The sequence below is a fragment of the Odontesthes bonariensis genome, chromosome 8, assembly GCF_027942865.1.
Source record: "Odontesthes bonariensis isolate fOdoBon6 chromosome 8, fOdoBon6.hap1, whole genome shotgun sequence".
NCBI classification, from domain to species: domain Eukaryota; kingdom Metazoa; phylum Chordata; class Actinopteri; order Atheriniformes; family Atherinopsidae; genus Odontesthes; species Odontesthes bonariensis.
Window position 1 is genome coordinate 6,157,901 of NC_134513.1, and position 12,724 is coordinate 6,170,624.

At 39.1% G+C, this 12,724-nt stretch overlaps 1 protein-coding gene across 1 annotated transcript; it reads right to left on the reverse strand.

The window, feature by feature from the left end:
* Window positions 1-2,771: 2,771 nt before the first annotated feature.
* Window positions 2,772-11,882, reverse strand: LOC142385180 (tetraspanin-8-like). The gene is made up of 9 exons (XM_075471459.1): window positions 11,674-11,882; window positions 10,212-10,277; window positions 9,728-9,841; window positions 9,549-9,623; window positions 9,347-9,445; window positions 8,059-8,145; window positions 7,292-7,351; window positions 5,820-5,903; window positions 2,772-5,665 (listed from the first exon to the last, which is right to left on the reverse strand). Exons 1-9 carry the CDS (start codon window positions 11,752-11,754, stop codon window positions 5,561-5,563), a joined length of 771 nt encoding a protein of 256 aa, XP_075327574.1. The 5' UTR covers window positions 11,755-11,882; the 3' UTR covers window positions 2,772-5,560.
* Between the last annotated feature and the right edge of the window lie 842 nt (window positions 11,883-12,724).

A 12,724-nucleotide genomic window follows, 5' to 3' on the forward strand; every position in this document is an offset into this window, starting at 1 on the left:
GGCCTGGAGTTTGCCACACAAACGAGTTGGACGAGTCATGACTAGAAATAAGTTGGATGCTACAAATTTCTGTCTTCCCAGGGATTGAGCGTGGATGGTAACCCTAGGTGGATTATCATCTCAATCATTTCAAGACCCACCGCTTTGCCCAGCATTGGGGATATGGGCATGTGCTGTCTTCTTCACAGCCTGGACAAACTTGGCATCGTTGTCAGGTTTGGGTTCCACATCCAGGAGAGCATTTTCCATTCTCTCTCTTTAACAGTCCCATTTCGGCTTCTTGCGGTTCAAACAGCATCTAAAGGGAGTTTCAGATTTCATTATGACAGGTTTGACAGTGACTGAAATTGGGAAATGTTGTGACTTTGGGAGTGGTTTCAGCACTGCTTTCTCGCTCAGATGTGCAAGTCTCTGGCTGGTGAAATACAGGTCTGGGTTGTAACCTATTCTCCAGCGGCTGCTGCTGAAGGACTTTGAGAGTTTAGTGTTGTGTATTAGTTCCAATTTCCATCCAGCTTTTGACTAGCTGGCCATCACTGTCAGTTGCGTCATATCCCCACATTGTGTGGTGAGAGTTAAAGTCTCTTAGTATCATAACAGCAAAGTTATTTCTGTTTTTAGGTGGTAGGTTGGGTCATATGACGCTTACATCCAGCTGGGGCTTTGCAAATACAGTTTTAAGTAACTGGAAGTCCCATGTACAATATACAAGTGAGCCATAACCCCATAACTACCCAGCTAACATTGAGATGGTCTTCCTCATGCTGTTAAAGGAGCTCAGACAGTCAGGGCATGGACAAAGAAAATCTGAGGGTATCTTGGAGTGCCTAATATGGAGATATGAGCAATAGATCCTTTGGGCCATACGGGTTGTGAGGTGGGCTCTCTGTGGATGAGGCTTGTTTCCCACTGATGCCACCAAATCTCATCAGATATTATTCTGTTGGACATAGATGAACACCTGAGATTATCATGTACTTTCAGCCCTCCCTGAATAGTTTTTGCAGGGCCCACTGCTGTTACCATATTCGGGGCGAAGTAACATCTATGTGAATACCAAGAGATGCAGGGTTTCCCAGCAGATTGTTGCATTGTAACAAGACAAACAGTGTGACTCACTGTTGCTATCAACAGTCTTAATGGTATGGCTGATTGGTGCTTGCATTGCAATGGAAGTCTAAATATGCAAAGAAGGACAACTGGAGGAAAGGTACAGGCAGGAACATGAAGTATTCTTCTCAATCTCATTCTGAAACTGATACAAATTTATTTTAGTAGAGTAAAACAATGCCATTAAAATATATATGAACATTTATATACGATAGATAGAGAAGCAGAAGAAACTTTGTGAAATCCTTAGTAACAATAACCACAACTAGAAAATTTCTGAAGAACTTTTGATGGGTGCCAAGCTACTGCCCGCCCAGAGACAGAGGTTGTGCTCAGAGACCTGCTTGTTGCCAGTCAAGCATTAGAAATTTCAAATCCAGAATGAAATATGAGATCAGGAGATACTGACTCGGTGAAACCTGCCTACTTCATGAGTGAGGGAAAGCACACAGAAGGACTTTTAAAACCCGAGAGACACAGAGGAGGACAGGTTGGGCCCTATTATAACAAACAGCTGTTTCAATCGATTTATAAGTCACAGTAAAAAAAAAAAAAGTAACCTGTTATAGCAGAAAGGTCTGCTGAAGACAGTTGTGTCATTTCTATCAAGGTCCTGTTTAAAATACAGGTTTTATGGCCGTTTGAAAACTCCCTTCACTATCAGTTTAAAGGAGAAGAGCAGAGCAGGTTTATAATGCAAGTGATGGCAGTGTTATAATAGCATAGCCAAGATGGATGCAGTGTTAGAACAGGGGAGCCATGTTGGCTCTGACCTCATTAGCAGTGTTAGAACAGAGCAGCCATGTTGTCTCTGGCCTCATAACTAGTTGCTATGGGAGACAGCTGCGCGTGTGAGAGAGGAGCCAACTGCCAAATGTGCCGTCACTATTGCTCCTTTACCTCGGAGTTTAATATTGACAGCGTATGCCGCTGCTCGAAAAGTAAAAGTCGTATCCGAATAATTCTTGAACCGTGAGCACCACAAGGGACGGCAGAAGCCAGCGGTGTAATTTTTATTCTCCTCCTATCTGTAGCTCATTTTTTATGGCAGTTTTAAAATACTTTTTCACATCATTTTTATGAGGCGGTTTACAATGGGCAGAATGTGGCGCTCTCTGCGCTCAGAGGGGATTTGTGAGAAATCTGTGATGGCAAGCTCAATGAGGGTGACTTTGGGTGAAAGAGGACAAAAATACCCACGTTTTGAAGTAATATTTGTCTAGATTGGGCAAATATTTTGGACATTAGAGGTCTTTGTTAGAGGATTTTTTTTTAAATGAAAATGAGTGGGGGACGCACCTCAGCCGAGTTTTAGTCTTCCTAAAACATAAACTGCCGTTGTGTCAAAGCTGTATAATATATCAACAAACCCTTTAGGTCAGTTAAAGTTGAGTGTTTCCTGCCACATTTAAACTTTGAATGATGTGTCTGTGATGCCGTATGGCTGAGTTATGAGGCCTCCAAAATAGGGCAGTTTTGGTTAGAGTAAGGTTTGAAAAACACTTCTGCCTCTTCCCCAAGAAAACCATAAATCAGAAAGTAACTAACCGTGATGTTTTTTACAACAAAGGTCTCCAAGTGAAACACCAGACAATGTCATCATCACAACTTATGAAGAACACAAAGTTTCTACAACTTCAAAAAGAAATTAAAACAAGAAAGAAGAATCACATTTTTATTCCTGCTATTTACAAAATATTACATGTTCACCCCATAAATAATAATAATAAAAAAAACAAACAATATGTGACAGAAATAAAAACACCATACTTTGCAAGAACATACTGTATATCAGGCATTAATGGTTAAAGTGCACAAGTAGACACTGGATCTGCTGTTCCAGATGAAATTCATTCGACAATATATACGTCAAGGAGAGCTCTCAACTGCAGGCAGTTCATGCAGCAAGTCATAATAGAAGTGGTGTGGCATAAAGGCTTCTTTGGTGAGAGTGGCATCAGCTGGAGCGTTACAGTCTCTGCAAGAATATTGATGATTCATTTTCCAACAGGAGCCTCTCCCGACCTCTTTGCAGCGGCCAATATTTTTCCCAAATGGTCTAATCAAAATAAATGATGGTCTTTACTGCATGTCTACTGAATGTGCAACAAAACAACCCCCCTTTCTTCCACCAAGAGGAAATTATGCATACTATTTACTTATTAACTGTGCTTTAAGAAAAACTGAGCGCATGACATTTTGAAATATACAATGTGCATAACAAGGAATAAAGACATTCTCTTGTCACAATGAGACGTGACTCATTCCTTTGTCTAACCTGATTTATAACCTAGAACATACATTGCTTAATAAATGGTTATATCTCAACAGAAGCACTCTGTAAACACTGTTTAAGAAAGGTGCTACATAAATGTTAATATTTTTCAAAGGTTATTTGTTTCTCTAAAGCTGAAAATTCAGCATGTGCTTAGGACAAAATGTTTAGCTAAAACCTTGGAATTGATGACCTTCAAGTTTCCCTGTGAAGGAAATTTTGGAATGAAACACCAAAATAACAAATGTGGATACAAGTACGAGATTTCTGGTACCATATGTACAACTCCCAATTCCAAAAAAGCTGGGACGATGTCCCACTCTCAATATTTGACATGTTTTCTACATTTTATTGTTAACTAAATCTTAGTTTATGAGATTTGAAGTTTTGTTTTTCCCCTCTTTACACAGCGTTCCGAGCTTTTTGGTATTGTACTATTGACCAGTTGTGTTTGAGATGGCTTTGGTTTGATGTGTGTAAACATCATGTAGAGGGTAGAATCTTGAAACCACTAACTACAATGATTAAGCTCTTATTTTGCGCTTTTTTTAACTGCATCTACACTCAAACAATGACTGGCACATGGAACAAGAAATCTTGGCCTGGGTATCACTTATCTGGCTATCTGCAACCTGTCCTGACACAAGATGCCCAGAAGTATAAGCTAATGCCCATATGGGGATAGTCATTAAACTATAGCAGCTGGATTTCCAGATCCAAACAGATCATGTAACACATGTAGATGTCACAGAATGCATATAAATCGAATGAGGAGATTGGACAAGAAAATTCTTAATCTACACAGCACTGTAAGCAGCAATGAGGGGCCAAGCAATTTATCAGGGCACATATATGTTGGCAACAGGTTAAAAACATGGTCAGTAGTGACAAGAAAAAGTGATTTTGCTTACCACGGCGCCTACGAAGGGGTTCCAAACACTTTTGTTTGGCGTCAGCATGTGTGACTTCTGGTGACTTCCTGTTTGGTGGCTATTTCAATCAACCGTGAATATGTGCTCTACTCAAACATGATTTTTCTACAACACCATTATTTTTGGCCAAACATATAAACAATAACAAATGAATTATTGGAAGAAAAAAAAACATTTTTGGTCTCTTTTTTTGGTAATGAAATTACACCTAAAATAGAGGGCATTTAAAAACATTTTCAAAAATGAACCTGCATTCCATTATGTTTTGATTTTATCAGCTGATATCCCATCACAATATCACCCTAAGTCTATCCTCAACACAGCATTGACATTTTATTATCATGATTATTATCAATAACGGAATTGACACAGATATAAATCCAATGTCAGTAAAATCCAATATGGCAGTGACATCACTTAAGCTGATATAAGTTAATTTATTGTCTTGACTTTGAACCTTTTAAAGTTATTTCAAACATGAGATGCCTGTTGAAAGAAAACAGATCAACACATTTTTGCTTAATTCGGTGCCCCCTAAAGGTCAAATGATGCAGAATATTTTTGTGCTTTCTTAAATTAGAGTGTGAGGGTCTCGTCAAATAGCGTTTTCATGAAATCCAGTTCGGCAGAAACTACTATGTCCAAAACTGATGGCTGCTTCATCCAAGGAATAGAATGGGAGCCCATTTTTGATTAGCAAAAAATTATGTGAATGACTGAACCTCAAACCTCAAACCTCAAACCTCGACCCACTGGCTTTCCTCTGAAAATGCTTCAGCATTCAACCCTGTAACACAAGATAAAGCTAGATAAAAAAGGGAAACATAAATAAGAAAATGAAAAACACATTAAGCAGCTTCCCTGCTTGGCCCCCAATAAAAGGATCCCGGAAAAAGTACCAGGTACTCGTAGAAAACAAATTATTTGGCAAAACATTTACCAGGAGCACAATTTCAGATGTGAGAAAAGCATGTGAAAGTGTGATTATTATTTAAAGACTGGTAAATTTCATTAAATTGCTTAATTTTACAGCAGTAAGGCTCCATATATTAATTTGACATTGATTTATGCATGTAGATTACTTATAAACATCAGTTACATGCATTAACATGTAGAAAATCATAACATGTATTGCTACAGCACAACATAGTCAGGATATAGTATACAGCATTATGTGCAAATTCAAACCAGGTATGCTTGATAGTAATGTCAGGAGTATATTAAAATCTAATCTAATTTAGTACTAGAAAGCACCAGGAACATATCTGTTTGACTGGAGAAGAGCCAGGAACTCCTGTTTCCTTTTTATCTGGCCCATCAGCTTGACACTCATGACGAGTAAAACAATCTGGGAATGGAAGCAGAAAACAGAATAAGATGAATAATTCAACATGTAAGGCATCAACTACTTGTGCTGTGCTATTTAGGAAAGAGTTGGTCTTTAAATGTATTGCTGTTTGACCAAAATGCATATTATGAATGTGAAAAAAACAAACACATACCCAAAACACTCCACTTCCAAACTGTATACCCATCACCAAGGAGAATGACAACTTCAGCTCGGAAACATAAATCGGAAGGCAAGGCTGAGGAAAAACAGAGTGCAGGTACAATGCAGGTTTAAACAGCTAATTGATCTGGGCATGTGGTTCATTTAGCCTTCCTCTGTGTCAGATTACACTTACTAAAGTACACTCAGTGGCCATTATTAATTACACCTGTCCAATTGCTTGCTGAAGCAAACAGACGATGCTAAAACTCAAACAACAGCCTGTTACAACAAAGGTGTCAATGCATAAAATGTCAAAGCTTGTCAAAGATGGGCTACAGCAACAGAGGACTCCACTACTGCCAACCAGAACAGGGAACTAAGGCCACAGTGCTCTAAAATCAGGTTTCCTGCACATTTTCCTCCACCCTTTTTTTTTGTTTATTTCAGCAACATCAAGATCCCCATAATTCACCCTCTTTCATAGAAAATTCATAGAATTAAGAAACACACTCCCATTAAAAGATGGAAGGTGCCTCCAGATCTGAAAAGTGAAGCTGTTAAAGAAGAAAGCTGCCTTTTACGCTGCATTCTCCTGAATGAACAGCAGAGGGCGACACCTCTGGTTGCAAAAGGAAGGCAGATAGTATTTTTTGGGGGGAAAAATTTCTGTTTCTCACTATTTGTTACCTGTTTTCCTCATGGGTTTATGTTCCTAGTCACTACTTTCGAGTCTTTTTCCAATATAACATAATGCTCATTTTGTAAAACTATGGTTCCATTCAGAATGAAAATAGACAGAGCAGGTGATGCTTTAGGGCTGAGCAATCTTGCTACTGACAGCGGGCTAACATGTAGTCAATTATCCTCGCTTATACACTTATATGTGCCATGCAAACTCAGGCTTCAAAGTGGTGGCTAAACCAGGAGTTGACATCATGATTTCTACATCCTTCTTTTGTATTTACAGTATTTTCTATATTATCGATGTGAAAAGCACCGTGTGTCACACCGCGGTGAGGTTAAGTGGGTTTTAGTCCTGTCTCCATGTCTTGTCTTGTCATTTCCTGTTTTATTTTGAAAAAGTAACTCTCCACTTGCCCTTGTGTCATCTAAAACTGCTTGTTTTTTAAGATGACAATAGAACCAGTCACCAGCACCTTTGGGTTGTGATGAAAGGGGGAACGTTGTTCCAGCCCATAAATCTGCAGTAGCACTGCATTAAGGACCAAATGTTTCCCTTTCCAGCTGTTAAATCTTTGCCATGAAAAGAATTCAGGAAGCTCTAAAAGTGAAAAAAGATCTAATCATGGAACTTACACGGTATATCTAATAAAGGCTGATAAGAGAATATCTCAAATATACTGTGAAACTGGGTCCCTCAAAAAAGCAGGAAGTACTTTCCTGCAAGGGTTAAAATGACCACAACCACTGCAAAAGTAGAAACTGTGAGAAAAATAGCAACAACATTAAGATCTGGTTTACCTCTCGATAAACATACTGGTTCTTCGGTGCCCCAAGTGTTGCACTGCCCCTTAGGCGAATCTGCCAAAAAGTGCAAAACCCAGTTACATAATATGATATGACAAAATGAAGACAAATTCAAAAAACGTTTGATACCATATTAGTAACTTTGTTTGTGTAATCAGCAGCCACATTAACTTCTATTACTGCAGAGCGACTTCACGGTTCAGCTTACTTGTTCTTTGTTTTCCTGCTGGTATTTATAGGCCAAACATTCTGCCATGGCTCTCAGATAAAGCCAGATTAAATTTCAGTCCACTTGTTTTCATGTGGAAAATTTTATTCTTAGCTGCAACCAAATCTTCTCATCTCCAGTGCAGTACTCTGGCACACATAAATGCCCCACTTGGTATGTGGATAACTGGTTACTCACTGTCTTCTTTTGTTTATATCACATGCTGTCATTTAAGCCATTTATTCATGTCATTGGTCCTTTCGTATGACTCATTTGCGTTTTTTCAGGCTCATCTCTTTTGTTTATTAAACTGTATTACTGTTGTACCGGGACACAAAATAGACCTGTTTTGAATCTGTGTTATCCAGATTTTCATCTCACAGGTATTAGGATTTAAATTGGCAACCAAATGAAGATTAAAGTGATGTAAAATTAAATCTAAATAAATAATAATATTCTGGAGTGTCTTGATGACTGGAGATAATGTGTGGTTAAAGAACAGAAATTTTGATAGTGATGCTAACAAAGTGTTAATAAAAGATTAAAAACTTACGCATTTTCCTGGATAATTACAGTTACATGAGGGAGGGATGGAAGAGCCCCAGTCCTTGTAGCCTTCAATAAGACCACAGCATTCAAACTGTCGATGAGACAAACACACACACACACATATAGGCCAAGTTAAAGGTAAAACTAACAGAGTCTTTTTTTTTTTCAGTGTCTTAAATTCTATTTATTAATCATAGATATTATATTGTGCTTTTCTAATATAGCTGACCATTATGTCATTTCTGTGTGTCCCCTTGCTGGATCAAGCTGGCTTTCAACAAATCAACATTTAACCCACTAATAGGGTCATTGCCAAAGTGCCACAAACTGTCAGCTTTTACTGTTTCTTTTTTCAAATAACACATGGGCAGCTGTTTCTTGTTATCCTTCTAACAATGCTGTGTTTGGGCTCCTTTCTGTCTGACACCAAAGAGTGGGAGTCAACATCTTTCTGCCTTGAGTTGTCTAAGAATACTCCTTAGTTAGCAAGCAGCCCATGGGTAGCCAGGCGAGAAAGACACATGGAGCAAATAGCTTAGATATCCTTGTTTCAGAGCCAACGTTTTAAACCAACTAAATTCGAAACAGCTGCATTATTTGTCCATTGTTTTCTTACAGCCTACAGTTTTGTATTTCATAACTGCCCAAAGAGCTGAGTAATAACAGTGTCTATGCCAATGTGTCTATGCTAATTCTAAAATCGGTTTACAACATGGCATGCTCTTTTTACATGTCACAGGTGATGAAAACATCTCTACAAAAGGTGTGTCCTCCTCAGCCAAGCCACTTCTCTCCTCAAGGTTCAGTATAGAACATGGATTACACTTCAAGATGATAAACTGTCGAGTAAAGAGCAGGAGGAAACATAAAATGAAGATGCTTTTCATGACTAACTTCTGCTTCCTCGTGTTTCCTCTCCTCCAGAAATCCAAAAATCATTTTCTGATTTTCAAGTCCTTTAAATGAACACTGAGGAGAAACTTCTGGGGGAGCTCAGAAGAAGAGAGCATAGGTGTTTCCTGGTGGAAATCTTTTAATAGGTGGCATGATGGAAATTCTTTGCCCCCACATGTATCGTACATTTCACAGAAGAGAAATGTTGAAACAATCTATCTATTAGGATGAATTTGAAGACATTAACTCCTAGAGACGTCATACATTACACTGGTATAACAGTTCCTCCTAATAAGGGGGTGTCTGAGGTGTTCATTTGAGTAATTTAGCTTTGGGTCCACTGTACTTTCAAAGAAAAAGGTAAAAACAGACTGAAATCATAAATAATAGCTGCTTACTTCCTCTTGAATGCTGTACAGCAGTGTCCTGTTGGCTTTGCTTGTTCCACTGAGTGGCATCATTGCCAGCAGCTTGGACTCCTCACGGACAACACGTTTCTAAGGAGCGACAAATCACAAATCACTCTGAGATCTGTTTTCATGTATCAAAACATACAGCAGTGCAAGCTGTATGTTTAAGGACGACATCTGAGCACCGTACCTCGTAAACGTCTTGGTAACTTAGTGCTGTTCGAATGATTATTGTCTGACTGGCTGCTGCCATCCCGGCTGCGTACTAAACACACACGCATACACAGAAAGATAAATTGCAGAACCAAATTGAAACCAGGATACAAGAACACACTAAGAAGTAGAGGCACATAAAGCAGTTTATTTTACCAGAATCAAACACCATCTCTTTCCTTTGCAGGCTCCAAACACACCGAGTACCGAGAGCAGCAGGCAGCCGACCTCTATGACATACATCATCACCACAGAAACGCTGGACACCATCTGAAGAGCAAAATTGTGCAAGCGTTAGATTGATACATTGAACATGCAAAAGCCAGTTAGTGTACTTTTTAGTGCCCCAAGATAGCATTGCTGCAAAGAGCTTAAAGGTTAAAGTTGGCTGCAGAACCTATCATATGAAGATAACTCACTGTCTTGCTCAAGGACACTTCAACGGGCACATGCCATCAAACATATGAAGCCTGGAATGCAGCTCTTCCGGAGAAAGACAATATAAAAATGCACTGCTGTGGGGCTCTCAGCCAATATTGATGGAAGCGAGCATTAATAATTCCTCAGCTGTCTTCCTTGAAGCTTGATAAAGGTTTACCTCCAGTAAACATGATCTATCTCAGAAACAGTGTTTTCTTACTTTGCCAGTTTGTATGAGGTCTCTGTGCCAAACTACAGTCATTCTCAGCATGAAGAAGCACAGCGCCTTAGAAGAGAGACACAAGCATTTGTTAGGTGTTCAAACTAAAAAGAAATCACAGGGACTGAGTGTTTAAGGCTACAGATGAATGGAGTGAATAGTTTAGGTACATTTGAAAATTTACAGCCCCATAACAGAAACTGGGCTGCTATGGAAAATCCAAGTGGAAAAAAACAGCGATTCCTACATTGACTTTGACTTTTATTTTATTGAGCACAGTATGTACCAACAATATTTAAAGTTTTGTCTTGTTAACCACAAAGGAAATGTGCACTATGAACAAACTCATCAGGATCCGGGATCTTTTTGGTGTGTGCGCTCTGGACTAATAACAAAAAGGACCATCTAGACTCTTGAATCAACAGCCAGGCTCTGTGATAGTTTGGGGTTGGATTTGTTTCCTTGGCAACGCTCATGAATAAATGTTCATTGAGATTTTAGAGCAACATATGCTGCCTTACGGATGACATCTTTATCCGTAAATGTTTCAAAAAGACCACGTTCTTCACACATTACAAAGGCTCGACTCAGGAAGAAGAGGGTGCAGGTTCTGGACTGGACTGCAGTCCTGACTCGTGTGATGATGAAATGTGAAGATGACCACATATTGTTCCACACCTTGAAACATTTTTTTTAACAGGAAAACCATAAAAAATAACACATGAAACGTCATTAATTGTTCTTCTTTTTTTTTTTTTCGTTTTGTTTTTTTTGCAAAAATAGATGCATAATAACCATCTAAATGAAGTTGAGGAAACAAAACATTAAATACTGTGAGTTCCTTATCTCTGGAACGAAATAAAAGTCAAGCATCACTGCATTTTTCTTTTTTTCTCCCTATTTACATTTTTCCACCATCCCAGAACTGTTCTTACCCGAGGCTTCAAATCACAAGGTGCAAATGTCTCACCTCAAATGCTTTGTATTTGTGAACTTGCAGGTGTCGCAACAAGAAGTCTCGATTCGTTTAAGGGTAAACGGAAGGCAGTGGCACGCATTACAGGAGCACTGTCGTGTAAGTCAAAACAAAACTAGGCCTTGATTACATGTGTCACATCTGAGAGACACAACACACAGTAAACATTAGCAAATGGAAAATGCTGCTAATATTCTTAAGGGTAATGGAAAAGCCACATAAGATGAATTGGTATATTTGATAAAGCCAGCAGGGATGTTCTTTGTTGTCACTCCTTTGAGTAAAGCATTCAAAGATCACAGCAAAAGTATTACTACAGTAAATATAGTTCAATATAATTTTAAAGACTTATTTTGGCTGGTTGAAGACTGAAAGGGGATTTTTTTCTTCCCCCTCAAATATCGGAAGAAAATCAAACAATTCATCACAGAAACCACACAGGCCTCTTCGGTTAAATTGCATTAGAACCCATTGGAATGTACGTACCATATGAACAGCGTTTGCAAAAATAAACGGCCTTTTCAGGCTCGTTTTATCCGCCACCACGACCACGGAGCTCTTCTGCATGATGCTGCTGCTGTGGATGCGTTTCCAGGGTTCAAAACGCCCTTTTTACATGGACAAAATATCACATCAATAGACCTGCGGCTGGAGCTCTGAGGACATCCACCGACTGGATGCGCACATGACGTCACCGTGACGGGCTGGATGTGGAGGCTGTGGCGGTTTCAGGTGCGCTCGGAAATGTTGGAATTCAGGCGCACAGGAGCGATGTTTACCTTTGCCATGATTAAAAGCACTCAATGAAGTACGCATGAGCACGGCTGTATGGGGGATTATAGAGCTAGAGGGACGCTGAAAAACACCCACAACACTTTCAGAGCTTTAGAGATATAATCCCAAAAGGCATCATTTCACTAATGGGTTACAATGCTTGTAAACTGGAATGCCTGTGAGCATATTAAATATGTTCAATAAAAAAAAAAAAAGATAGGAAAAGAAAGGAGCCGAGAGGACAGTCAAGTGTAGAGTATAAACTCCCAAAATATGAACCTTCGCACAGCCTTTAATATAAGGCTATCCTTCAGCCCGGCCCCTTCCCCATTTTATGTGTCTCTTTAACGCACTCTTTCGTCATCTAAGCATCAGCTGTGTCAAGGCTTTCTCATTCAAACCAAGCACTTGCTGACATATGAGTCATAATCCAACAATACTTGCTATTCCATGCGTGCGGCCTGCTGAAGTTCTTTGGTCTCCTGCCTTTTTCAGATGGACAGAATTTGAGTGAAATTCAAGTCGAGATCCCAAAGTTTTGAGAGATCTCCAAATGTGTCTTCAAATAAACTGTTATGGTGCAGCCAACATGTTTCTAATTTAGCTTGAATTAGGTATTAGTGATTGCTACAGTGGAAAAACCACGTTACAACTTTTAATAGTTTAATGCAGTAAAAAGAAGGTTATTTCCCTCTGATATGTTATGGAGTAGAAGTGAATTATCTTGAAGAATAAATATTAGGCTCAAGTGCTTTAAGAACAG